Here is a 26906-nt window from a genome sequence, read left to right on the forward strand (position 1 = left end):
GTTGGTGAGCCAGTTCCTCCAGGTTCCAAGTTCCTTACATATCTCAAAGTGTCCAACATATTAGTTTTATACATTACATCTTTTATATGTATTTGAGAGTTGTTAAGGGGTTTGAGTAAACTCTTGTAATGGGGAATTTATAAGGGTTTGAGTGAACTCTTGTATTGGGGGTGAGAACTTGAGTGAGTTCTTTGTATGTAGATTAAAGCTTTGAGTGAAGCTTGAGAGAAAGAGAAAGAGTAAGGCTTTGAGGGAAGTCTTGAGTGAGAAGAGAGGTATTTGAGGGAAGATTTCGAGCTGCAACTATTAGAGGGAATAGTTGTTGGGGATATGAGTTCGTTGAGGAACTCGGTAGAGGCTCAAGTTCCTCATAGGTTGTATCAGAGTCGTTGGCCTATTTTAGTGGAATGTTTTGAGTCAAAATCCCTTTGGGTCGAGGTTTTTCACTTCCTATTTGGCCTAGGAAGTTTTCCTCGTAAAACCTCTTTTGCACTATTTCTCTATTGCATTAAGTTTCTTTTAATCCCGCAAAAAGTGACTAGCAATCTCCATACTACAATTCACCCCCCTCTTATAGTATTTCATCTAAATAACACAACATTTTGGAATAATAAAAGAAACTCGTTTATAAAGAAAGACTTGTATAATTTAGTGGATAACTACAAGTCTACAACAATGACCAATATTATATAACAAATGGCAATGACCTCTATATTAATTAGTCATAAGACTTCCTTTCAAATATAAATAAATAAATAGTCATAAGACTTGGAACTATTTCATTAGGGATTATACAATCAGTGCAACTACTTTGATGTGTTTGAATAAGAGGATAGAGTTGAAAATAAGGAATGAGGAGAAGGGGCAGTATAAAGGATCAATGTGAAACGTGTATTAATTAAATTTAGGGATCGATCTTTTTTACTTTTTCAAATGAAAATAATAGAAGACAAGATGCTTCTCATAGATTTCATAAGATTGTAGAAGATCACTTAGGTGGCTGGAACCGTTTACTTTGGCACATAACTTGCAATTAGCTAGGTACTGCAAACACATCTCCCGTCATTAACTCAAAGCCATCTTTTAGTCTTTTACTTCCTCTGTATTTTTATACTTGCAACACATCTTTTATCACGCTTTTTGAGGAGGTGATTAAACTAGGTAAACGGATGAATTAAGCTATGAAATTTAAACCGTAGCAACTTATCCCTTTCTTCTTATAGGTGGTAAAATTTTGTAACTTAATTTATCCGTTTATCTAGTCTAATATCTTCCTTAAAATGTGTGCCGAAGGGGTATGTTGCAACTAAATAAAAACGGAGGAAGTGTGTGACAGGCTAGTAAGCATGTAGGCATATATAATCTCAAACAATCATTTATCACCCCAGAGACATCCAAAATTCCAAAAACCTCCAAAATTATCTAATTTTATGTATAGCCTTTAATTCACACTCCAGGTTAACATTTCCAAATTGAACAAAGTTAGACATTGAGCTATATGGCTATTTCTCATGCTTCTCAAACGATCCCATACTTATTTGGTGGCTGAAACTATCCACTTCATATATGTGTTGTCCTATACTCCTATCTCTCAAAGTCGAGTTCAATTAGTAAGTTCAAATAATATAATTGGGGCCAACTCAGTAGCCCATTTCACTATACACACACACAAAAAAAAAAAAAAAAAAAAAAAAAAAATAATAATAATAATAAAAAAATAAAAATAAAAAATGAAAAAACAACCAACACCCCCTAATCCCTTATTATTCAACTCAAATCCCACCATCAACAACCTTCAAAAAGTCATGATGGAAACCTCCGACTCACAAATCACCACCACCGCCGCCGACGGCGTCGCCGACACCAAAACCTCCGATAATCTAATCACCGAAGAAATCAACTCACTCCACGAACTCGCACTTCGAGGATCATGGAAAACAATCCTCGAAAAAGTATCAGCAGCAAGATCATTCTCTCAACTCCGATACCCTCACGACCACCTCGTCTACCTCGCCTTCAACGCCGTCGCACTTTCCAAACTCCGTCGCTACTCCGACGCATTGGACGACATTGAATCTTCCCTCGAAAATCTCGACAATTCTTCCTACCGTTACGAATCATACCCGAATGTTTACCCCAATCGAACCGGGTCGATGATTCCCTTTTCTCTTCGATGGCTTCAAGCTCTTCTCCCTTCTTTTCTGGGTCGTCGGCCTGATTCTCTGGACCGGTTGTATCTTCTTCTGCAATTTGTTCGAGCTCGCATTGATGAGGGTTGTAATGGGGAGGTTTGGAGGAGGAGAGAGAATTTCGTTTTGTCGACGATTATTAGTCAACATTCGAATCAAAAGGAATTTGGGGTTTGTTTTTCTTTGGTTAAAGAGATGTTGAAGAAAGATATGGGTAATTTGTCGTTGATTTCGAAATTAGGGTATGTGCAGTTGCAATTTGGGGATTTGGAAGGTGCGAAATTGTCGTTTCAGAAGGTTGAGGGTTTGATGAAGGAGAAAGAGGAGAATTTGAGTGTTGAAGTTCGGAATTTGGTGGGGAGAAATAAGGCGTTGATTTATATGGTTGGGAAAGATTATGTTTCGGCAGTGAGGGAGTATGATGAGTGTATTGAAAGAGATGGTTCCGATGTTGTTGCGATCAATAATAAGGCTTTGTGTTTGATGTATTTGAGGGATTTATCGGATTCGATTAAGGTTTTGGAGAATTCGCTTGAGAGAGTTCCTACTGTGGCGCTTAATGAAACTTTGATTGTTAATCTTTGTTCTATGTATGAATTAGCTTATGTTAATCACACTGATATTAAGAAGACTCTTAGTAATTGGATTGCTCGGCTCGCTCCTGATGACTTTGATCCGTCTTGTACCCGCATTTGAGGTAATGAATCATTCTTATTGCTTCAATTTTAGTTGAATTAAGCTACATTTGATATTGGGTTGCTCTGAATTGTGATGTCTGATTTAGATTTTTGATGTGGATTATGAGTGTTGTTCTGGTTGTAGTTTTGAGTTTGAGATGATAAATGTTATTGTATGAGGTCAATGCAGGTGAAATATGCTGGGTTTCTTTTAAATTTTAGCTGCTGATGTTGTGTTACTCTATAAGCTGTGTGTTTAAGATGATGATATCACATTGGCTCTTGAAACCATGCTGTGTGAAGTTCATTTGTTTACTGCTTGAAGTTATTGTTCTGTGACTTTGAAACTCCTTATGCAGTAAATTTTTCTATAACAAACATAATTAGAGGGGTGATCAGGACCAAGTATTTACCGGTAATCTCCTTGTGTTATAATGTTAATGCCTAGTGCCGTTAACTTTAGAGCGAAAGTTTGTAGTCATAGTGTGTAAATTGGGATCTTTGTGGCAAGACAAAAGCGACTTTGACATGGTGGGCTGAAAGTATGAAACTTACGTAGTTATATGCTCGTGCAGTCATGATCTTATGTTTGGAGGGTGGCAATTTTAACTGCCGAATAGGTCGGACTGGCTTGCTGATTCACAATTTTTGGACAAGCTCTATATACTTGTAGATGTAGCGCTTTGGTCTTTTGGCCTTTTTTTTCTTACATGGATTAGGAGACTGCTTGGTGGCACACAAATTGACAAATATAAGGTAGTTGGTTTACTGCCAACATGGGTGTATGCCTCTGAGTTATGCGCGCTTTAACACTCAGATTAGTTTCTCTTTTTTTAATGTTTGGCTATGCTTGTCCTTCCTGGTGTGTCCTGCACCCTGAGAACTTGGTTTTAAAAAGCGAGAGGCGCACCGAGGCGCAAAGGGTCCCCAAAGCCTAGGCGCGAGGCGCAAAGCGGAGGCGCGCGCCTCTTGGATACGAGGCGCACCTTAAGTGCCCAAAACCTTATAATTTACTTCTAGACCAAGATATAAGCCTTAAATAATCAAAATAACATATTATAAATGCATAAATTAACAAAGGAACTACAAGATACCCTTAAAAGGCGCTAATGGCATGAAACTCTCTAACTAAAAAGCAAATCACACATTCAACATAAAAAGTAAATCAAGTAGAAAGAAAAGCAAACATAGTAGGTCTTCAAGCTTGTTATATGGCATACTAAGACACTAGTAATCCATCTCCTCATCCGATGAATCATCATACACATCCTCCTCTTCTTGATAAGCCTCATCTCCACTTACATCTTCTTCCATCTCATCATCATAATTCTCATTATCATCATCATCTATCACAATTGTATGACGTGGTTTAGAAGTGGAGCCACTAGCAATTCCCTTTCCTTTATCAACTTTTGATGCTCCTCTAGTAGCATAGAAAGGTTCATTAGCTCCGGAGGCTTTACTAAATGTACTCCAAGTCAAGTCCTCCCCTTCAAATACAAAATCATTCTCCTCCTCCTCTTCTTCCATTCTTCCAAGTAGCCACTCATTGCTTTCATCAATTTCATTTAAGACAATGGGATCAATGGTGTCTTTCCTCTTGTATCACCGTTGCAATGCACGATTATACTTGATATAAACCATGTCATTTAATCGACTTTGTGCCAATCGATTCCTCTTTTTAGAATGAAGCTGTAAAAATAGAATAATATAAGCTATTTAATGTAATAAAATAAAATCATATTACATAAATCAATAAAAGTGAAGGTACAAACCTGTTGAAAAACACCCCAATTTCTTTCACAACCTGTAGCACTACAAGTGAGGCGAAGAATTTTGAAGGCAAACATTTGGAGATTAGGAGTTGTTGCACCATAAGCTGACCACCAATCTGCCGGAGATTTGGTCTTCCTTCCCCTAATTGCCATTGTACGACCAAAGAGACCGGTAGCATTCTTAAATTCATCCAACTCTGCAAGTATTTTATCTTGAGTTTCCACAACCGGAACTAGCCTTTCAATACAATCATACAAACCTTTCAAAACTTCCTCACAATTTACATTTACGGAATGATCATAATGAAGTTCCGGATTTAGATAAAAACCCGCCGCATGCAAAGGATGATGAACTTGACTATCCCACCTTTTATCAATGATCTCAAATACCTTAATGTAGTTCTCTTCTCTTAATTCAAAAGTCTTTGCTATAGTCTCTTTAGCTCTATCCATGGCTTCATAAATGTATCCCATCGGAGGCTTTTTCTCACCATCAACAAGTCTAAGCACCTTAACAAGGGGACTAACAAGCTTAAGAGCATACACCACATTCTTCCAAAAGCTTGCTTGCAAAATATAAGTTGCAATTTTCTTTCCTCCTGCTTCCTTCTGCCACTTGGAAGCACTCCATTCTTGAGAGGTTATCATCTTTCTCAAGTTGCCCTTTTGCTTATGAAATTGAGCTAGTGTAATGAAAGATGTTGCAAACCTAGTAATTGATGGCCTATGTAAATTCCTTTGTTGTGTGAACTTCCTCATCAAGTTCTCCAGAGAGTTATGATTATAAATATAGCCATTGATGAACATGCACTTCTTTAGTGCATTCAAAACTCTTGGTAGTTTGCCAATGTCTTCTAACATCAAATCAATACAATGAGCAGCACAAGGAGTCCAATAAAGATGAGGTCTCTTAGATTCAAGTTTTTTTCCTACAATTCACAAAAAAGAAAAAAAAAGTATTAAATAAAAACTTACAAAGCAAAACAATTAATAAAATTTAATTGAACATATCACAAGAGTGACAAGACTATTTACTAATTCATACCGGCTTTGACATAATTGGATGCATTGTCCGTCACCACTTGAACAACATTTTCCTCTCCAATTTCATCCACCATCTTATCTAGAAGTTTATACAATAACTCCGCATCTTTCACAACATCCGAAACATCCAATGATCTTATGAACACGGAACCCTTAGGAGAATTGACAAGGAAGTTTATAATATCCTTTTGGACAACCGAATCACGCCATCCATCGGATAAAATTGAACAACCTTTACTTGCCCACTCTTTCTTGTTCTCCTCTACTTGCATCTCAACATCTTTCAATTCTTTGTTCAAGATTGGAACTCTAAGCTCATACATACTTGGTGGTTTTAATCCGGGACCATATTGACCAATAGCTTCAATCATTGCTCCAAAGCTAGCATAGGTAGCCGCATTGAATGGAATTCCCGCATCATAAAACCACTTACCAATTGTCCTACAAGTTTTCTCCCTTAACTCCTTATCACAAGCACCAAAAATTCCTTTCCTTTCCTTCCTAGCTTGCATTACTTCTTTAGGAGTTGAAGTGATAAACATATCCAAAGGACCTTTGTGCCTAGGCTTCTTAACAACTTTTTCACGTTTTGTGACAACATCTTCCTCTTCTTCATCAACATCATCCGTTTCAAGTTGGGACATGCTAGGCATCATTTGACTATCCACTTTTGCTTGAGCTTTGTTTATCATAAAAGTCTTAACTTCCTCCCTCACATGTTCCGGACATTTAGGACATTTAGTGACATTTCTAAAGCCACCAACTAAGTGTTGTTTTAAACGATGTGCCCCTCCCTTAGTCACTTTACCACAAAAACTACAATGCCAATTAACTCTATTATTAGGTTCCGGTTTTCCATATTTTCTAGCCGGGTCGGGATCGGATGATCCGGTGGAAGGAAGAGACTCTTCATCCATGTTCCTATAACAGAAAACAGTAACAATTTTCGTCAAAAAAAAAAAACAGTAACAAAATAAATATATATAAACAGAGAAAAACAAAAAATTAGAACCAAAAAACTAAAATAAATAAACTGGAAAGCCAAAAAAAAAAAAAAAAAAAAAAAAAACAGTAACAAAATAAATATATATAAACAGAGAAAAACAAAAAAAATTGGAACCAACAAACTAAAATAAATAAACTGGAAAGCCAAAAAAAAAAAAAAAAAAAAAAAAAAAAAAACAGAATATAAAATCAGAATACAGAAGTTAAAAAACAAAAGAAAAAAAGAAGCAGGTATACAATTTTAAAGAGAACGAAGAAGGTATACAATTCTTAAAAAAAAAAAATAAAAAAAAAAAAAAAAAAAAAAAAAGCAGTACAAAAAACGAAAAAAAATAAATAAAGCAAGCTAACCTGGTTTTCGGCGAGATCCACCACTGCTTGGGTCGTTTCCTGCGAGAATCGGCAGGTTTCCGGCGAGAACCAGCAAGTTCCGGCGAGATTTGGCAGGTTTCCGGCGAGAATTGGTTGAGACCCAACGTGAATTGCCTGGTTTCTAGAAGCTAGGGTTTTACTTTTCAAATAGATTTGTTTTCTCTCTCTTCTATTTCTTTAATTAAAGCCTTTTTTTTTTTTTTTTTAATAAATTGAAGTTGCACGTGCGTTTAAAAGCCTTAGATCTACAAGGCGTCGCCTCACAGCGCCTCACGCCTCAAGGCTTAAGCGCTGAGGCGCGCGCCTCCTAGACTTCGCCACGCTTTTACACAGTGAGGCGCTTTGCAGCCCGCCTCGCCTCGCGCCTCAAGTGCGCCTAGGCGCGCTTTTTAAAACTAAGCCTGAGAAGACTTTATAGTGTGTGTGGCTTTTGTTAAACCCGAAGTGGGTGAAGTCAAAGAGAACTGGTAGCATTGGTAAATGGGTCAACTGAGAAAACCATTTGTTGAAGTTAACCCCAAAGTGGATGTAGTCAAAGATGAACTGATAGCATTGGTGATTAATGGGTTAGTAGGGAAAGTAATTTGGTGAATTTCTGCTTCATTATCAGGTTATTTGTTACATTTTTTAATTATACGGAAGAATATGAGATTCTGAGTAGATAAGGCAGTAGAATGTTGCCTTGGTCGTAGTTAAGTGAACAATGAACCAAGGAAAATTGGGAGCTTCCTTTCCCCTCTCTCTCCTATGGGTTTCTTTCTTCCAGCTTAAAGAATAGGGGAAAAGACTTTATAAGTAAGGAAGTATCACTGAAGTACCCTATACAGGAACTTTCTCAATTCCTCCTGTGAAATGAATTAGCAACACTGATTTATCATTTGAGAACCCCTCTAAGCACCCCAAAAAAATCAAACATTTTAGATATAGGCCCCTTATGTGATGGACTAAGGTCCCATATATGGTTCCGAGCACCATTATGTGACTTCGGGATGCGTCCCCTACGATCTTGTGAGTTTTCTACACGGGTCTCTAAATCTTTGAAGTTGGTCCGATTTTGTGTATTATTCCTTCCAAATTTGGCTTCTAGTGAATGTTTTTGGACCCGGAAAAATTATGCATCGAGGTGCTTCTAGAGGCTCCCCCAACACCCTGTAAGAGGCCAATTGATGCCCAGAACCATCTCATTCATGCTTTGGTCCATCTTTTGCCACCAAGTCTTAAGATGTCTACTCTTGTCCTGCCTTGACCTGGTTACTTTGTCTTGGCCTTGCGTTGCCTTGCCTTCCTTGGCCTTGCCCTGCCTTAACTTGTAATTATTGGTTTGGAATCTGGTGAACTCTCACAACTTCTGCCTTTGAAGATTCTTCCTTGTTACAGGAAGGGAGTGGAGGGACTGGAAAAGGTGTTTTATGTTGGGTATTGTTATCATAAATTTAAGATAAACATGAGATAGGTACAATCCTGGGGTTCAGTAGCCTTTGGTTTTACACATGAGTATTGAAAATGAAAATTAGAAAACAGCCTTGCTCAGTTTGAACTACTCAACTTTCATAACTACCCTTGACTAATAAAGCTTTTTAAGTTCACATAGCTTAATTTAATGGCGAAGAACTGACTTAGAATCTTCTGTATTTAATCTCTGGTGATGAATGTTGTGTTGACAATATGTGTTTTTCTGGATTTAGTGGATCCATTATCATAGAACTTTTGCTGCATGTTTCAATCAAAAAGAATACCAGTTGTCTGTGTGTGCATCGTGAATTAGTCACATGATCTTGGATTGTTTGCAATTGTATCTTATATTCACTGTGGTCTTGTTAAATTCCAATGATTCAAAATACTGCCCCTCAGGGCCTTTAGTTTCACATAGAAAGATAGCTAGTTCAGATGAAAGAGCCACATGTACATATATAGTGTTGCATTTTGTAGTTTTCTAAAACTTTTTTTTTTTTTCGTGGGGGGGTTGGTGTTCCGGGGGTGCAAGGGTTTAGATTTATTTTCAGTAAGTTATAATCAGCGTCTCATAGTTGTGTCTCCATCTTGGCCAGGTTTTGATCAATATGGAGTGACAGAATTGATGAAGATCTCTTTTGTAGCCCAAGAGCTCAGATGTGTTTCGTACACGATGTCAATTTTCCCCCCTCTGGTGGTCTACTGGTAACAATTGCTCTTTTAACCCGGTAACAAGAGTGCCATGCTGGAATTATAGTTTTGCTTGATTTGTGGAAGTATAGCTGTAACAAGCATATAAAGGCTCAAGAAAGAAATAAGCTGTACAGGGTTGTGTAGTTTCATGTGCTGCATCTAAGTATCTGAATTTGAGCTATAAAGGCTCAAGAAAGAAATAAGCTGTACAGGGTTGTGTAGTTTCATGTGCTGCATCTAAGTATCTGAATTTGAGCTATAAAGGCTCAAGAAAGAAATAAGCTGTACAGGGTTGTGTAGTTTCATGTGCTGCATCTAAGTATCTGAATTTGAGCTCTGTAGTTCAATACTTCAATTGATGTAGGCCTGTAACCTGCAAGGGTGTTTTACGGTTTAATTTACTCTCTTCTTTTTACTCTTTTTTTTATTTTTTGGAAAATTGTGTTTTGCTCAACTATTTGTTATAGACTACGCGGAGAACATCAGGCAGAGCTTTTGGGCTTGTTGTATACCAGGTATATACTTTTGAGTTATAGTTTACAATGTAATTAAATTTATTTGTGCTGTTCAACTGAAAATTTGTACTCCCCTACCCCTAGTTCTCATATCATATGAGCACCATCTTCCTCCATCATTTCAGAAATTTTGTAATATTTTACAGTACTGATTTTGTGGCTCATCTTTTGATCGTCTCCGCATCGACCCAATTCTGCTCACTATAATATTTATATATTAAAAAAAAAGTTTTAATCAGTTCCAGAAAATATATATATATATATATATATATATATATATATATAAAATTAGAAATGAAGAATTATGTAACTGCAGCAAGGAAAAATCTTATGAGTTTTTAATACAGTCCTTGCCCTTAGTTCCATTCAAGTTTCAAGGTGTGACATCTTTTTTGAACTTCTTGTACTACTAAATACTAATTGTAAAGTACTCCGTACATAATTTGATGAGAAAGTTCTAAGGTAAGGATTCGGGTTATATCTATAGAATACTTCGTACTATAAAATAAAAATAGTGCAAAAAATCGAGTTAAATAGGCAATTAGGAAGGGGTTAAAAGTTAATCATCGTTGTATATTAGTAAATTTGGTGGTGTCACATTTCAAAAATTAAGGATTATCTCAACAACGTTATAATCAAAAAATAAAATGACGTCTCAAAAACGTGCAAATAAAGATGCCTTAATTGCTATGGAATTCCTGTTGGTATATTCTCAATAGCCTGACGTATTAAAAATGTTGATATAAAGCTTCCAAATTAGATAAAGGTCTTCTTTGTCACATAGTATTTCCTCTTAAATATCCCTGTTTTTGGTATATCCAAATACTCAGGCTTTCGTGCATCAGATCATTTGATTATGTAAACTTAGCTTCCAATCTTCCGGCATACATGTAGTAGCTTGCTTTCATACCATAATAAATGTTTTATGTTTTGGACTTTCTTTTGCTTCTGTTTTCTGCCCTTTGGAAAACTCTTCCTTGTTCATGTGTTTTACTTGCAAAAAGATCTCACCTTCACCCAGAAGGACAAATATTCTCTCCTCTGCTGTCATACCCCAAAAGCCTTCCTTAAACAGCTAACTGCATCTTTCGTAACACATTCCGGCCCCTAACGGCATTATAATATTATATTTAGAGCCCTAGTTAGATAGCTTGTCTAACAGTTCTGCAACTAATAAAGGTGTAAAGCCTACAACGCCTTTATCCCTCTCCTTTCTTTACCAAAAGCTAACTCTATTTTAATTCATTAAAGACATCATCATAGGTTTATTGTCCGGTATTAGTTGCCTAACTTGTTGGGCAAATAGTCTTTTTCTAATAAACCACTTTCTTCAATTCCCCTTATCTCAAGATGACGTGACTTATACTCCTTTGACAGTTAGCCTTGCCTAGGAAGAAATATTCTCTTCTTATGCCTATAAATATACAGAACATATAATGCATTATCAAATATCATTTTATGCCATCATTCTACATATACATCCTTTGAGAATAAGCTTTAAAACCGTAATTAAACCAAAACTAGTACCAAAACCAGAAACAACTTGTTCATACATATTAAAAGAGCAAACATCAGATCATTAGAAAATTCAGAGGTCATGGCAGCTTCATATAGAGATGAAGAACGCGTACCAGAGATAGTTTTCTTCGATATAGAAACATCAGTCCCAAATAGAGCAGGACCAGGCCATGAAAGAAGATTCTGGATATTAGAATTTGGTGCAATGGTAATATGCCCTTCAAAGCTTGTGGAAATTGAGAGCTACTGCACCCTCATTAAGCCAGGAGATCTCTCAGTTGTCGCGCTAAAGTCTACACGAAGTGATGGCATCACAATAGAGGCGGTGATAAAAGCACCAACCTTTGAGGAAGTTGCTGACAAAATATTTGAAGTCTTAGATGGAAGAATATGGGCTGGTCATAATATTCAGAGATTTGATTGCCTTCGGATTAAGGAAGCTTTTGCTGAGATTGGTCGTCCTGCTCCTCAACCGATTGGCATGATTGATTCTTTGGGTGTTCTTTCTGATAAATTTGGAAGAAGAGCTGGTGATATGAAGGTATGTATACATTCAACATTCATGTCTTTAACAGCATTATTGCCATTATTCATACATATACAAATTAAATATATATGACCCTAATATTTCTATAGAAAATCGCGCTGTATGTTATGCTTATTGACGAGCCTACTCTTTGTAATCGTTTCAGATGGCAACATTGGCCAATTACTTTGGACTTGGTCAGCAAAAGCACAGGTATGTGCATGTAAAACTTGTTTGTTTCGATCTATGATGCACGGAAACTCTCATGCTGATCATGTTTCATGTTGTGTTAGTTAAGAAAATTTTATTGATTTCATGTTTTAGTTTGTGTTCCACGTTTCCTGAAGATTGTTCCGTTTTCGTGCAACAAAGTTTTATATGTATGCAACTTTTATTAACTACAAACAGCCAAGGCTAATTTATTCTATCTTCTATCTTACTGTGTCATGCATGTAGGAGCCTTGATGATGTTCGTATGAACTTAGAGGTCCTTAAGAATTGTGCAACAGTCCTCTTCCTGGTAAGCTAAAAAAAATCCGTATTAATTTCATCTAATACAATGCAGAATTGCTAGATGATTTCTGAGTACTTCGATCAGAGATCTTACTGTTGAAATGATACTACATTTTGCAGGAGTCAAGCCTACCAAATATGTTGAGTAATAACAAGTTGCATAATGGCTCTTCTACAATTATAACACGAAGTAAAAATAACGTCGATAACAAGAGAACTGTATCAAGTTACAATAAAGAAGAATCTAGTAGCAGAAAATCTCCTCCTCCAGCTTCAATTGGGTATATAAGAGCTGTACCATATCCAACAAGAGCGAGTTTAAGAAAGGTTTTTACCATTCTTTTGTTACATTGTGTTTCTAAAAACTCTGTTATTTTGCAAATTGAACTAACATATTCTTTTGATAAAATACAGATGACTGAAAGAGTGAAGAGTCTATGGTGCAAAGCCCCGAGCAGCCAATCTATCAACAACTTGATCAAGCATTCTCAATCAATTCTTCAATAGTTTAGCAACGCTTTGCTAAGAAAGATCGATCCTTGTATGTTCGTGCATTTTTATTACACGAAGCTATTCTTCAAATTTGAGGCTACTTTTGAAATTTCAATGGATTCAGATCAAATTTTAAGATGAAGGCTGCACAATTTGGTGAAATGGATGTGTGATTGATCACCTGATTTTAGAGGCAGCTGCAATTGAAGACTTGAAGTGCATAATGATATTTGCAACAGAATCATAGCAATTGTACTACAGTAAACTTTTTTTTTTTTTCTCTCTTGATTAATCTTCCCGCCATTTTTTTAAGTTTTCTATTTAATATGTAAATAATGATTCTTTTAATTCAATTGTAAATATAAATATACTCTTCTCTTGAATTATAATGTGAATTGTTAAACAACGCTCCCATTTTACAAGAGAACACTACCTTTTTGACATGCAAGGACAAACTTGCCCTTTTTGCAAGTTGGACTATATAATGGTCTTTTATGGTCACATGGGCATTATAATATCATTCCGACCCCTCCAATTTATACCACGTGGTTAAAAAAATTCCCGATCCCACCACATCGGTCCCCACAACATCTCCAACCCCACCTTTTTCAATCCACCACCAAAATTCTCTAAAATTATAATCTTTCAGAAATAAAAAATTCTCTTAAATTACAATAAAATACACACGTGTACAAAATAATGGGCTTTTCAATGTATGATTAAAAGAATAGAAACCCATATGTTGACAAGACCTTAGGCCCACAATATGGCCCAATTGACCAGCATGAACTACAACCTATGTAAGACTTTAACTTACAAAAAGAGTGTGTATTTCATTTAATCTTGTCACTTTAGACTTGATAAATAATTTTTAAATACTACTTACAGTAATGGTAACAACTTCATCATGAATCTTATAAAGTTATAATATGGTGAGTAATTGATGTGAACTTTTAAAATGAATTCTACACCAAATGAAAGTTTGTCACTTTTTTTTTTTTTTTAGGATTTATTCGAATTTGAAAACGTATTACAAATTTTACACGATTTCCTAATACGGAGTATATACAATATAGGTGTGAAACACGTTGCAATGTTCATACAGTAAACCCGACAAAATGGGACATGTAGCCTAAATAGCACCCACCCTTCCTAAAAGATGTTGATATGGTCTACCATGATCGATATAACACATAGCTTTGGATGTAGATCTAATAGATCACTCAAACTCTCAGCTCAGTGAAGGGAACAAACTCAAATTTAAGCTAGGTAGAAGATGCTAGAAGAACGTAGTATATACGAGTATTATTAAACAAGACGTGGACAGGGGCTATCTTTGTCATAGAAAAAAGGTACGAGTACAAAAATACGAGTACTTTTCAATTATTGATGTTTCCAGCGTATATATTGCACGAATTATATTATGTGAACATAGCAAATATATAGTCAGACATTTTTATTGCTGATTCGACATTCAAATGGGCATACATAAATCAAGGAACGTCATTATCTATAGATTCAAGACCATTATTAAACTTAAGTGATTAATAAACTCTCTTGACTTCACCAATACAAGTACTTTAAAATTTATTAGCAACTACTCCGTAGATAATGTAGTATTATTAGTATAGTACTGTAGTAATGTATTACTCCAAGTTAGTTACCCCAAAGTATCCTTACTCCGTGATCAACATTACAATATACGGTACAATACATGTAATGATGTACTCGTTTCGAATTAAATGTATACATTTCATTTTGGTGTTTCTGAATATAGTTTCTGCATTTCATTTTAGGTTTATAAATCATACATATTACTTAGAAAAAATGCAATTTGGAAGTGGGCAGTGGGCACAAGTCGCACAATGTACGTAGAAAGATGAAAATGAATATAGTAAACACAAATTGCATGCGTGTGACGGTGTGAACGATCATTCTGGATCCTTCTCGTCACCTAATTGTAATTGTGTCTCAAATTATGGACCCCACCCCGATATAATTCCTCTTAACCATGTTATACAAACTTGGTAATGGTAGCTATTGATTAATAATAAAGTAAATCATTGAAGTAGCTATTGATTGATTATTTAATTACAAAAATTGCAATGGTATTGGCACATTCGAGAATCTTGATCTTTCATCCCACTCTTCCTCAAGCACTCCTGTTTAGTTCACCTTATTTTTATTTATCTGATCTGATTTGATTTGATTTGGTCTGGTCTAATCTGATCTGGTATGGTCTGATCTGATCTGATCTTATTGTCTTCTTTGACCAATCTTTAACCCTAAGTGTACGATAATTTGTAAGGTAAATATATATCAAGTGGGATCTTATTAGATTCGTAATGTGTATTTTATTAATATGTAGTTTTCATAATTTTTTTCATTACGAAATTAAAGATATTTAGCGATAAAAAATTACACATAAAACGATGATCTGATCTGAACTTTGATCTGATCTGAACTTATTTTTTTTGATCTGAGCTGATTTGAACGTATTTTTTCTGATCTGATCTGAACTTATTTTTTTTGAAATAAGTAAAAATAAGGTGAACTAAATAAGACCTAACTCTAATACGTAGTAGGTTGAGTTTCTTTTTGTAGCATCAATTAAATAATTGAAGTGTAGTATGTGTACCTTTCAAATTAGTAGCAATATTTAGCATAAAAAAAATAAAAAATAAAAAATTATTATAAGCTTTTCTTATGTTTATAAAATCGATAATAATTTAATATAAATCTTTTCACATTATAACAATAAGAAACCAATAAATTGTTTAATTTAGCTTGAAGAATTTCTTTTCTCTTAGATTTGAAAGTGATTCAACTATTCTTAAATCTTAATTAAACCTTACAAAGTATGTGGTGATGCTTGTACTACTCCCGCTCTTTCTCAAACACTAACTCAATTATGTGGTGATGTAAACGAGATTTCACCTTATATTTGATTATCTACCACTTCATACTTTTTAAATTTTGATCACATAAAACTCTTACAAGTTAAAAATATAGTAGTAAATTACTAAATATCAAATTTCATTCAATATAACTTGCCTGTTCATGAGATAGTTCGAGGTTAATGACTAAATAACCCAAATAATCTGTACAATTATATGTGCGAGCCTCCAACGTGAAACTTGACATCAACTGATCAATATGGATAGATAGATAGATAGATAGATAATAAAAAAAAAAAAAATAAAAAATAAAAAGAAGTTAAAAGAAATCTTTAGCTCCCGACCTAAGAACTTGGAGGACCTACAAAAGTAGTTTTAACTGTCATTGAAGCTAGGTGTTACTAGAACAAAAATGAAGTGAATGTATGGTCGTCTATCAATGGGAGATGTACATTAACCAATTGCTAGCCAATATGGACCCCCTATACTATGCACCACACACTTCATTTCATGGTGATCTTCCTCATAATAGACGACAATTTTTAAGCTTCGTTATTTTCTAGCTTTCTCTTTATACATCTTTTTTTTTTTTCAATTATTTTCACTTGGCTGTTAGTTGCCTATAATATGTAACTTGTATACTCCATCGTTACTCTTTTGGTGTTTAGAGAGTTATAAGGACAGGTAATAAAAATTCATTTGAAAACTTTCTGAAATCAGGAGGAAAGCTCTAAGCCTCTAACCATTTGAGTTATCCCTCACTCTGTTGTATGCTCCATTAGTAACTTTTTTGTTCCGATTCGCACTTTGCTCTTTGAATTCATCTGAATGGGTGATTAAATTAAGATATACATAAGTACATAACATAACTAATTAAATTTGCGTATTACAAAGTAACAAGTATGGCAATCAAGTGAATATATATAATTTGAAACAAAGCAAGTAAATACAATTGTTTTGGTTTGGGTAGTTCTTTCAAGTTTCAACCTTCCAAAATCGGGATGGCCTTGAGAAACAAAATAAGTTAAATGAAACGTTAATTCCGAGGGAGGAACGAGAACGAAGTGTTGTAAAAAGATGGTCATCACTAGACTCGTTACCTTTTTGTTTTTGGTGTTACTTGTCAAATGTTTGCTTCGTATACTTCATAATGCTAGTACGTGTCTTCAACGTGATATGCATTGTTGCTACTCTTAATTTGGAAATAAGCTAAGATGTTAAATTATGGATTAATATAATAATTTCGAATAAATTCATGTACAATATTAAGATTTGCTCCTTTTATTCTAGAGTAATTGACATGCTCTTTGAGCATGATTAAGATAATAATTGATGAAGAGTGGGAATAATAAAGTGAGTTACGGAGTATTTAACATAAACTAAAGTTAATGGATTTATTCTATTTTATACGGAGTATTATTATGAAAGGAGATATCCAAGAGTGAGAAAAGTTAATGGATAATTGTTTAAGGAAGAGAAAAATTTGTTATTTACTTTCTACTTGATAACTACATTTTTTCCATATTTGTTTGGTTATCTCTACAAAATGGTCCAAATTTATATACGAAGTATATCATCTTAAAATTATTTTTTTTTTTTTTTTTGATAAAATCGGTTTATTAATTTTAATCCCTCGCTAGTACGTGGTCTTAATAAGCCTTAGCTTGTGAGCTACATGCACCGACATTACTCTAATGAGTTTAATCACACCTGTTTATTTATTACTTTTGTTGTATAACGCTCTTAAGTCTTAACACATCTCATAATATAATGTCTAATTCTATTTTATGGTCAAATTTAAAATATTTACCTTAAATGTTAGAATCAACGTGATTTAAAAGTCACAAATTTAAATTTTATCCACCATTACAGTCCTCGTTTTAAAGTGAGGTTTAACCATTAATTTAAATTTTTAATTAAATTGGTGCTTCTAATAAATCAATTTACGAGCTCAAATTGAAAAAGAGGGAGTAAATAGCAAAAGAGAAAGGGGTGGGGACAAGTAATTCTAGGAGCTTCTGTGTTGGACTAGGATGACCCATAATTTCAAAAAAGTGAATATGGGTCACCAAGTATTGCCACGTTGCAAGCCGTATGGTTTTTATCCTGAGTGGTGTCACTACTAACTTACTAAGTACTCGTACTCACTAGGGAGAGAGCAGCCTGCGATTAACATCCATCCTTAATAAAAATTAAAAATGCAAACCTCCATTGTTTCGAATGGCAATGTCAATGTCCTTTTTTAACTGCTTTGTAGAGGATCAATTTCTTTCCTCTCGTGCTATTCAAAAAAAAAAAAAAAATTTCTTTCCTCTCGTGCCTTTGGACCACTTAATTATCAATCAATCATATTTGTCTTTCTCTGTTTTCTAGCATGGAGTAACTTTTTTATTCTACTCTCATTTCAATTTTATCGAAAAAGAAAATTATATTGATGAATCAAAGTTGAATCTTGACTGCTGACCATGATCGTAGAGTTAAGTGATACAGAGTACCCTCCTTCAAATGTTCGAGTATTCAAAAGATGTTCCTTTGTTAAATGGTTGCAAATCATTCTTTAGATTACATTTTCTTTTTTAAGTTGGTTGGCAAATTGAAAAAACATTAGATCTTCCTCTTACTTTGATCTTTGGCTTTAGACCATCGTGTTATTAAATGACTAATTAATGGCATTTTTTATAATGTATTTATATTCGTTTTTATAAGCTATCAACATTTATTTATTTAAAATCATCTAGTAATTATACCACGTCAACATGTACATGGAGAGCAATTTGCCAATTGGTATACAAAGATTGAAAAGTTCCATAATTAAAACATTTAGAAAGAGTATATATCAAAGACTAATTATCTAACTAAGGGTCTGTTTTTTTCGGCTTATTTTCAATTCAGCTTCAATCAGTTCAGTTCCTAATTTCCTTCTCTTGTTAAATATTCAGCTCAATTCAGTAAATCAGAACAGACCTTAAAAGTATCCATTTGATTCTACACCATTAACGTAATAATTTTAACTTGGTTTTATATGTTATTATGTAAAGGGTGAATGTTATCATGTATGGTTTAAATAGAAATTTGTATCTAATATATGTTGCGATAGAGATATAAATCAATTATGGTCTTCTACTATGAGCCTAATCATTTGATCGATTAAATTAATCCTTTAATATAGAATCAGAGTCTGCATGACAAAGAAGTTCATGTATTTTACAGTATTAAACAAGGTGTCACCAGTTGCTTCTCTCTCTAAAAGCTTTTATTTATTGCTAAGTATTGAGAAGCTCATGTTGCATTCATATTTAAGCCAACAAGGTCTTATATGAGGGAACATGATATGATAGAATATACGAACTAATATTTGGCTTCAACCATGAGCATTGGTTTATAATTATATACTATATCGTGTTGCAAGTACAATTGAATAGACAAAGACATCACACGATATACTCGGTCTGTTTCAAAATAATTAACACGTTTAACTTTATTTCATTATATAAATATTAACTTTGATCTTAGTTTACTAGTAACGTATCAAAAATGAATGTTATCATGAAATATGTTTTTGGATTGGTATCCCTAAAAATGTTCTTTTACATATTTGCCCCCATTGAATTCAAAAACCTTAAAATTGTCTCTTACATCACCAATATTGATCGATTAACTATTTGTGTTGAATAAGTTAAACAAGTCATCACACAATTATATACTTTGAATTAAATAGTATTTGGAATATAAACACTATTTAATTAAATACGAAGTACGAAGTATATAATTGTGTGATGACTTGTTTAATTTATTCAATTCGTCTCAATAAGCACTTAAAAATTACCATGCAAATACACATAATAAAATACCACAAAAATATGCACAAGGCATAAAAGGCCACCAATAATAATTCTCCTCAAATGGCTAGCATATTAATATAAAGTTTAGTAATATAGAGTATAAATTAAACATATTTATACTCTAATAATTTTTCAATTATATTGAGTAATTAATTACTCTCTTTGTATTTTATTACTTGCTCCACTTTTATTTTGCGGTCATATTTTTTTAACTTGCTCCATTTTTTTGGAAACCTTTAACAATACTCCGTATTTTAGTATTTTTCTCTCCATTTAGTGCTCCTTTCATATCATATTTTAATATTTTTCATTTTCTCTCTCCTTCACAGTATTACTCACTCTTGTTTTTTAAGTTTGTTTTTTTTTTTTAAATTCTTCAAGTACCTCAGCTACCATCATATTTTATTACTTACACTGTTCCTCCTAAAACTATATACTTTACTTCATATATAGAGAAATTGAACAGGTAATAAAATACGAAATGTGTATACGTCAAAGTATATTTAAGGTCAATTTAGTTTATTAACACGTAGGACTAGAGGGAGAAAGAAAAGAAAAGTGTGAAAAGGAAATGAAGAGAGCCAGTAAAAGGTAGCCAAGTGGACAAGCTAGAAAACGAACTCGTAGGGTCTATAAATGGGAAGCCAGGAGGTGAGCATTCGACTCACTCCCACCTTCTCAAACTCAGTCGAAGAGAGAGAGATAAAAAAAGCGAATACAATACATATTTTCGTCTTTCTTCACAGCTGTTCTTTTCCTTCTTCCTCATTTCAGTCTTTATCTCTTTCTCTCTCCTCTTTTCTAATTACAGATTAAGGAAAAAGAAAACAGAGATCCTTAGTTTTTAAAAAAGCAAAAATGTTTATCGAAAATTTTAAGGTAGAAAGCCCAAATGTCACATACAGTGACAACGAAATTCATTCGATTTATAACTATGAAACTACTGAATTGGTTCATGAAAATCGCAAAGGTTCTGGTTATCAATGGATTGTTAAACCCAAATCTGTCAAATACGAATTTAAAACTGACACCCATGTCCCTAAACTTGGGTATTTTTTCCTGATCTCTTCATTTTTTTTTAAAAATATAATATAATGTTTTTATGCGTATTTTAATTTATCATATGGTTGATTTAATTCAGGGTGATGTTGGTGGGTTGGGGTGGCAACAATGGCTGCACTCTCACCGGTGGTGTCATCGCTAATCGCGAGTAAGCTTCCATTTTCTTGCTTTTATCGCCCTTTTTGTTTAATTTTTAAAGTACGAGTAATATTTAATTCAATATTGCATGTTTATTTTGATTTATTAAATAATTAAATTAGAGATTCAACATTAAAAAAAAAAAAGTAAATATAAAATTGTTTGATTGAATGTATAATTGATGGATGATTGGATTTACAGGGGAATTTCATGGGCAACAAAGGACAAGGTTCAACAAGCCAACTATTTTGGATCCCTTACTCAGGCATCCTCTATTCGTGTTGGCTCTTTTAATGGCGAAGAAATTTATGCTCCTTTTAAGAGTCTCCTTCCTATGGTGTGTATTTTTCGACTTCGTGCATGTCATCTTTTTTTTTTTTTATCGTTTAAGTTTATGCACAAGTTTTTATCGCACGCAAGTTTTTTGAAGGTGTCATACTCCGTAGTTTGTATCATGTTTAATTGTCTAAGTAATAATGCGTTGATATTTTATACTACGAATTAGTTGATCAAATCGAGTCAAGTGCTCAAATAATATGGAATAAAAAGAATATTTAATTTATGTGGTCACTTGGTGAGTGGTGGCCATTTTGTGCGTGCTTCATTTTTATTCCCAAAAAGAAACTTTTGAGAAATGAATGGGGCATAAGTGAAAGGAGGGTCAACATCGATTATTGGATTTTTATTCTATTTTGCATCAACTTGTGCAACTTGTCAAAACTTTGATCTTGTGGTACAAATTTGCTACCTACGTTGGATTGCCCCATTAGACAATTGATTCTCACCTTGGTAATGTTTCAAATGGGGTATGTAATTTTGTGGGTCAATTGACTATGACCATGTACAAATTCTTAACAAAATAAGCAATCCACTTAATCTTATATGTGTAAATTTCTGTAAAGGGTTAAAAGCTTATGTTAGGCGATTGTAACAATGTATCTTGTCTGTTCGGAATTAATAGTTGTGTTGATATGATATACATCGAACTAGTATGGTTAATTAGGGTGTCTTGAATGATAATGAAGTGAATTTATTTGGGATGAAACAGGTTAATCCGGATGACATTGTTTTTGGGGGCTGGGACATTAGTGACATGAACTTAGCAGATGCAATGACCAGGGCTAAAGTCTTGGACATTGATTTGCAAAAGCAATTGAGGCCCTACATGGAGCACATGATTCCCCTTCCTGGTATTTACGACCCGGATTTTATTGCTGCCAACCAAGATTCTCGTGCTAACAACATCATTAAGGGCACTAAGAAGGAGCAACTTGAGCAAGTCATTAAGGACATTAGGTATATGCTTGTTTAATTAATTGCCGATATTTCTTATGTTAAATAAGTATTGCTATGCGTCTCCTTTATTAATTAGTTCAGATCATTAGCCTTTTTATTGTTAATTTTGTTATTTGTTGTTAATGTACACATGGACTCTTTATTCGAAATCAACTTGTAGTCTTGTACCCGTAAAACACGGGTACAAATCACTTGGGCGTTTAAATTTAGGCAATAACATGAATTTTTTAGTAAAATGGCGGTAGGAATGTAGAATCAGCAGATATAATGCAGGGTTAAAATTTTATATTGACAAGTTGCATCTGAATTGAAACTGAAGGGAGTTTAAGGAGAACAACAAAGTGGACAAGGTTGTGGTGCTTTGGACAGCAAACACAGAAAGGTACAGCAATGTCGTGGTGGGGCTGAATGACACCACAGAGAACCTGATGGCAGCTATTGATAGGAATGAGTCCGAGATCTCACCATCAACTTTGTATGCAATCGCCTGTGTCCTTGAAAATGTGCCTTTCATCAATGGTAGTCCTCAGAACACCTTTGTCCCTGGACTCATTGATCTGGCCATTAAGAACAACTCTTTGATTGGAGGAGATGACTTCAAGAGTGGTCAGACTAAGATGAAATCCGTGCTTGTTGACTTCCTTGTTGGTGCTGGTATTAAGGTATATCTTTTGATAGTAATACCTAACTTGTAAGTATAATTGTTGTGAATATGTATTGATTAAAGTATTTGGAATGACAGCCAACATCAATTGTGAGTTACAACCACTTGGGAAACAATGACGGGATGAACTTGTCAGCACCTCAGACGTTCAGGTCTAAAGAGATATCAAAGAGTAATGTGGTTGACGACATGGTTGCAAGCAATGGTATCCTGTATGAGCCTGGTGAACACCCTGACCATGTTGTTGTCATCAAGGTATATATATTGCTCTTTCACCAAAGGAATGTGATTTTTGTGTCAAATGTGTTTTGCTCATGATAATTGGACTAACATTTTTGCATGTGCTCTGTGTAAATGAAGTATGTTCCATATGTGGGAGACAGCAAGAGAGCCATGGATGAGTACACATCTGAGATATTCATGGGTGGTAAGAACACCATTGTCTTGCACAACACCTGTGAGGACTCGCTATTGGCTGCTCCAATCATCCTTGACTTGGTTCTTCTTGCTGAGCTTAGCACTCGTATCCAGTTCAAGAGTGAAGCAGAGGTAATTAGTCATAGTAATAATGCACGGATATGTCAAATTGTCATTCATTATCTTTTCTCTGTCAATTGTAAATTTGTCATATTTATTGATGCTTGATGGATTCTGCAGGACAAGTTTCACTCCTTCCATCCAGTAGCTACCATACTCAGTTACCTCACTAAAGCACCTCTTGTAAGTCCAATTTACTTTCTTTTCAATTGCTTTTGTTAGTTTCTGTTGACAGTTACCAGTTTGATTGCAAATTTGGAGGTGGTGCGCTAGAAAAAGCCACATGTAAACTAGTACATACTACATGAAACATAGGGATGTCTCTAGTGCTACTACGCTTGTCTTTGATGTGAAATATTGTATATAACATGTCCCACCAAAAAAATTGTAGTCATTTTCGCGTCTTTAGTATTACTTCTGTCCCAAAATGACCTTCACTTATGTGTAATAAGTTGTGTACTAATAAGTTGTTAATTTGAAATCAATATGACAGGTTCCACCAGGCACTCCAGTAGTGAACGCACTCTCAAAGCAGAGGGCAATGCTCGAGAACATAATGAGGGCGTGTGTAGGTTTGGCACCGGAGAACAACATGATCCTCGAATACAAGTAGAATAGCATGTCACAAGCAGCACAGCAGCTGATGCCGCCACCTTCTTAAGGCATTGCCAATAAGAAGAGATGATCTGAAAGTAGTTAATTTGTGTGTAATGCTGCTGTGTTTTTGTATTAGTGTCTGAAAAGGCAGCACCCATTAATCAAATTTTAGCTTTTGTGGTGGTTATGCCCCTAGTTTTTTCATTATTTATGTTTCTTAATGTTTCTCAGGTTCAACAACCTTTTCAATTAGTGGTACCATTTTCTGTCTTTGTAATGTATATTTTCTGGTGTAAGCAGCATTCAGAGGCAAGCAGTTTTTTCCTGCTTAGCTTTAGCCTATGTAATTAATTGTCTGAATTTGAAGTGTCTTGTGCATAACCTCAAGAGCTCAGCTCTTATATTTTCATATGATCATACAAATCGCTTGCAAAAATTTAATCTTGGAGTCATCCGTTGTCAATACTGGTAGACTGGCAATACTGTGAAGTGTGAACTTGGAAATATTCCTTGAAGGTATGTTTGAAATTAAGCATAAAGTAATGTTATTTACTATAGCAAATGTGAGTATTTCTGGACATTTGAAATAGTGGAAAATTTGTAAAATGTCTGGACTCTGAAGTAGCTAGAAAGTAGTAAGCAGGGCCATTGGAATTTGGAAAGAAGTAAGCATGTGCAACAATGCAACATACATAGTATTGAATGAGACTTCCAGAGTTGATGGATGCTACACTAAACCCACACTCATTATGTATGGCTTACCCATTAACCTACCACGTATTCCCTTTTGGTCCCGCTAGCTTGTGGTCCTCTACTATGAGTACTTTCTTTTCTTTATTGGTACAAACTATGGAGTACTAATTTATTGTACCTCATAACACTCCATTTGTTACTGGATACTCGGATTATCAAGAGAATTGGAGATAGGATAATATTGTGATACCATTATGTATTGTTTCACAAATCACAGTACTCTTTTCATCTCATTTTAATTGTCACAGTACTCTTTTCTCATATGTTTAGGATGCATATAGGAGGGTTAATTGGTAAATTAACTTAGTTTTTGAGATTTTTTTATTACTACAGTGATATTTTTAATGTACCATTATACTTACAGTGGAATTTTTAATGTACTACTAGAGTATAAGCTATTTTAGTAGTACTATTTATAACTATTTTAGGTAACATTTGTACCACTGAGGAAAAAAAAAATTCACCACTCTTTTGTCGTATAGCTGCTATTTACTTGTCATGTAAATAACAGCTATGCGCCAATACTTAAATAAAGTTTACATTTGAATTCAAACCAAATCATGAAAATGTATGTACTTTCCCCAAACCCCAAGGGTGCTCAACATCTTTTCATAGGCAGCAGCAGGTTCATGTAGGATTGACTTTAGGAAGTTGGTGCCACATTCTGCTACACTCTGGGCTACCAACATTTCAAAGTAGTATTATGTTTATTTAATGATTGTTTTTATATTACAAAAAATGAAGGCTTGAATTTAGACCAAGTACTAGAGTTATGTTTAGGTCTCATAGCACATGGGAGCTTCAAAAAAAGAAAAAATAAGTAAAGCAACAGAAAAGATTCATATGACAAAGGTAGGCATATAAGTTAAGCTTAAAAGGGTAAAAAAAAGAGAGAATGAGGGGTAAATGCAAAGGCAGAAGAGGTGAAGAGGTTGAGCTCATTAACTATTATTGGTACAGTTAAACATTATTAAAAAATAAAAAAAAAAGTAAAAAATAAATAAAGTGGGAATGGTAAATGAGACTGACATGTCAACCAGCTCAAGTCACTTCCTGCATTGCCATTGTTTAATGCACTTATACACAAACAGATCACCTCCTTGGACTCCCCCCATGCATCTATACTTTTCTAGCCTTTTTTTTTTTTTTTTTTTTTTTTTTTTTTTTTTTTTAAATCATACTGTAATTAAATTTCTCAGATTATCATACAAGTATTTCCTTAATTAATTATAAATAATTAAATATTTGTAAAACTTATTAAAAGTTAATAATGCTACTATAAAACTTAAATTAATATATATACATTTAACAACATTTTACTTAAATTAATAATTACATTTAACATTCACTATATATTGAGGATATTTTGGTAGGATATATTTTTGGGGAATATTTGGTGTTTATCTTTTATAATTGTTTCCTAATTTCTAGTAACCTAATTAAAGTAATTCTAGGGATTGGCATTGTATATATATTTTTACCCCGATCAATGAATTTTTAGGGTTCTAGCTCCGATACCATGTAGAATTGCATAAATTCACGACCCGACTTTCATTGATCGGGGTAAAAATATATATACAATGCCAATCCCTAGAATTACCTTAATTAGGTTACTAGAAATTAGGAAACAATTATAAAAGATAAACACCAAATATTCCCCAAAAATATATCCTACCAAAATATCCTCAATCCTATAGTATGTTAGTAGAAATATAGTCAATATTAACGTATAAATGGTGAAAAAAAAAAACTTATGTCAATTATTACGGAGTATAAAATAGAGAAAGTAATTTATTTGTTACTTCATACTCTATTAAGCAATACAACTATTGAGCAATACAACTCTTAAGCGAGGATGATACTAATTGTTGGGGGAATGTAAGAATATTGGGAGGAGTAGGTTTAACCTCCTGCAGTTCTGTTATTGGGGTATGTGATAAGCCTGACACCTGTTAACAAGTTGACTTTCTTAATTTGTGCAACTTATTCTATTATTATTGCTGCACTTTTTTAGAATCCAGGAGTACATAGATTGTAGTATTAGGGAAAATAAATGGATGATTTTCAATAATAATAATAATAATAATAAATATATAATTTTTTTTTTTTTTTTAAAAAAAAAAAGGAAACAATGGGTGCAAATTTACTGAAAATCTACACTGCAAAGTATAATAACAAAAAAGGTCCTACCGGGAGTCGAACCCAGGTCGCTGGATTCAAAGTCCAGAGTGCTAACCACTACACCATAGAACCCTTGATTTCAAAATAATCTTAATTAATTGAATACCCAAAAATATGTGAGACATCATTCAGTATCAAACAAAAATAACGTATGTACACATTTATTAT

General features: G+C 34.1%; 6 protein-coding genes and 1 non-coding gene across 8 annotated transcripts; 3 read left to right on the top strand and 4 right to left on the bottom strand.

Annotated features, from left to right (window-relative positions):
• Nucleotides 1-1794: 1794 nt before the first annotated feature.
• On the top strand, nucleotides 1795-9778 carry LOC145561977 (uncharacterized). Its single transcript, XM_081622120.1, has 2 exons — nucleotides 1795-2886; nucleotides 9111-9778. The coding sequence occupies exon 1, from the start codon at nucleotides 1806-1808 to the stop codon at nucleotides 2883-2885; it is 1080 nt and encodes a 359-aa protein (XP_081478246.1). The 5' UTR covers nucleotides 1795-1805; the 3' UTR covers nucleotide 2886; nucleotides 9111-9778.
• Nucleotides 4094-4396, bottom strand: LOC145561979 (uncharacterized). Its single transcript, XM_081622122.1, has one exon. The coding sequence runs from the start codon at nucleotides 4394-4396 to the stop codon at nucleotides 4094-4096; it is 303 nt and encodes a 100-aa protein (XP_081478248.1).
• LOC145561978 (uncharacterized) lies at nucleotides 4501-5923 on the bottom strand. The gene is made up of 2 exons (XM_081622121.1): nucleotides 5687-5923; nucleotides 4501-5570 (listed from the first exon to the last, which is right to left on the bottom strand). Exons 1-2 carry the CDS (start codon nucleotides 5757-5759, stop codon nucleotides 4582-4584), a joined length of 1062 nt encoding a protein of 353 aa, XP_081478247.1. The 5' UTR covers nucleotides 5760-5923; the 3' UTR covers nucleotides 4501-4581.
• Nucleotides 5773-7366, bottom strand: LOC145562964 (uncharacterized). Its single transcript, XM_081623377.1, has 3 exons — nucleotides 7042-7366; nucleotides 5924-6606; nucleotides 5773-5837 (listed from the first exon to the last, which is right to left on the bottom strand). Exons 2-3 carry the CDS (start codon nucleotides 6600-6602, stop codon nucleotides 5773-5775), a joined length of 744 nt encoding a protein of 247 aa, XP_081479503.1. The 5' UTR covers nucleotides 6603-6606; nucleotides 7042-7366.
• Nucleotides 9779-11198: 1420 nt separating the features above from the next.
• On the top strand, nucleotides 11199-13064 carry LOC145563182 (protein NEN4-like). 2 transcript variants are annotated; one of them, XM_081623618.1, is made up of 5 exons: nucleotides 11199-11781; nucleotides 11933-11979; nucleotides 12223-12286; nucleotides 12400-12606; nucleotides 12694-13064. In XM_081623618.1, exons 1-5 carry the CDS (start codon nucleotides 11320-11322, stop codon nucleotides 12784-12786), a joined length of 873 nt encoding a protein of 290 aa, XP_081479744.1. In that variant the 5' UTR covers nucleotides 11199-11319; the 3' UTR covers nucleotides 12787-13064. The 2 variants fall into 2 exon arrangements, with proteins under 2 accessions (XP_081479744.1, XP_081479743.1); XM_081623617.1 differs by having other exon boundaries at nucleotides 12400-13064.
• A 7128-nt stretch (nucleotides 13065-20192) lies between these two features.
• Nucleotides 20193-24170, top strand: LOC145561980 (inositol-3-phosphate synthase). Its single transcript, XM_081622123.1, has 9 exons — nucleotides 20193-20559; nucleotides 20652-20720; nucleotides 20912-21047; nucleotides 21759-22006; nucleotides 22326-22668; nucleotides 22749-22925; nucleotides 23031-23219; nucleotides 23328-23390; nucleotides 23701-24170. The coding sequence occupies exons 1-9, from the start codon at nucleotides 20369-20371 to the stop codon at nucleotides 23818-23820; spliced, it is 1536 nt and encodes a 511-aa protein (XP_081478249.1). The 5' UTR covers nucleotides 20193-20368; the 3' UTR covers nucleotides 23821-24170.
• Nucleotides 24171-26738: 2568 nt separating this feature from the next.
• Nucleotides 26739-26810, bottom strand: TRNAQ-UUG (transfer RNA glutamine (anticodon UUG)). Its single transcript has one exon. It is a non-coding gene; the product is annotated as a tRNA-Gln (tRNA).
• Between the last annotated feature and the right edge of the window lie 96 nt (nucleotides 26811-26906).

Source organism: Chenopodium album, chromosome 10 (genome assembly GCF_948465745.1).
Source record: "Chenopodium album chromosome 10, dcCheAlbu1.1, whole genome shotgun sequence".
Lineage (NCBI taxonomy): Eukaryota > Viridiplantae > Streptophyta > Magnoliopsida > Caryophyllales > Amaranthaceae > Chenopodium > Chenopodium album.

Excerpts from the sequence above, each read along its gene's own strand:
- LOC145562964 (XM_081623377.1), bottom strand. The coding sequence starts at position 6,602 with ATGGATGAAGAGTCTCTTCCTTCCACCGGATCATCCGATCCCGACCCG. Across the intron at positions 5,838-5,923 it reads GAACAAGAAAGAGTGGGCAA|GGTTCCGTGTTCATAAGATC; the intron begins GTAAAGGTTGTT and ends AATTCTCCTAAG.
- LOC145561979 (XM_081622122.1), bottom strand. The coding sequence starts at position 4,396 with ATGGAAGAAGAGGAGGAGGAGAATGATTTTGTATTTGAAGGGGAGGAC.
- LOC145563182 (XM_081623617.1), top strand. The coding sequence starts at position 11,320 with ATGGCAGCTTCATATAGAGATGAAGAACGCGTACCAGAGATAGTTTTC. Across the intron at positions 11,782-11,932 it reads GAAGAGCTGGTGATATGAAG|ATGGCAACATTGGCCAATTA; the intron begins GTATGTATACAT and ends TAATCGTTTCAG. Across the intron at positions 11,980-12,222 it reads CTTGGTCAGCAAAAGCACAG|GAGCCTTGATGATGTTCGTA; the intron begins GTATGTGCATGT and ends TCATGCATGTAG.
- LOC145561977 (XM_081622120.1), top strand. The coding sequence starts at position 1,806 with ATGATGGAAACCTCCGACTCACAAATCACCACCACCGCCGCCGACGGC.
- LOC145561980 (XM_081622123.1), top strand. The coding sequence starts at position 20,369 with ATGTTTATCGAAAATTTTAAGGTAGAAAGCCCAAATGTCACATACAGT. Across the intron at positions 22,007-22,325 it reads CAAGTCATTAAGGACATTAG|GGAGTTTAAGGAGAACAACA; the intron begins GTATATGCTTGT and ends TTGAAACTGAAG. Across the intron at positions 23,220-23,327 it reads AGTTCAAGAGTGAAGCAGAG|GACAAGTTTCACTCCTTCCA; the intron begins GTAATTAGTCAT and ends TGGATTCTGCAG.
- LOC145561978 (XM_081622121.1), bottom strand. The coding sequence starts at position 5,759 with ATGGTGGATGAAATTGGAGAGGAAAATGTTGTTCAAGTGGTGACGGAC. Across the intron at positions 5,571-5,686 it reads ATCCAATTATGTCAAAGCCG|GAAAAAAACTTGAATCTAAG; the intron begins GTATGAATTAGT and ends TGTGAATTGTAG.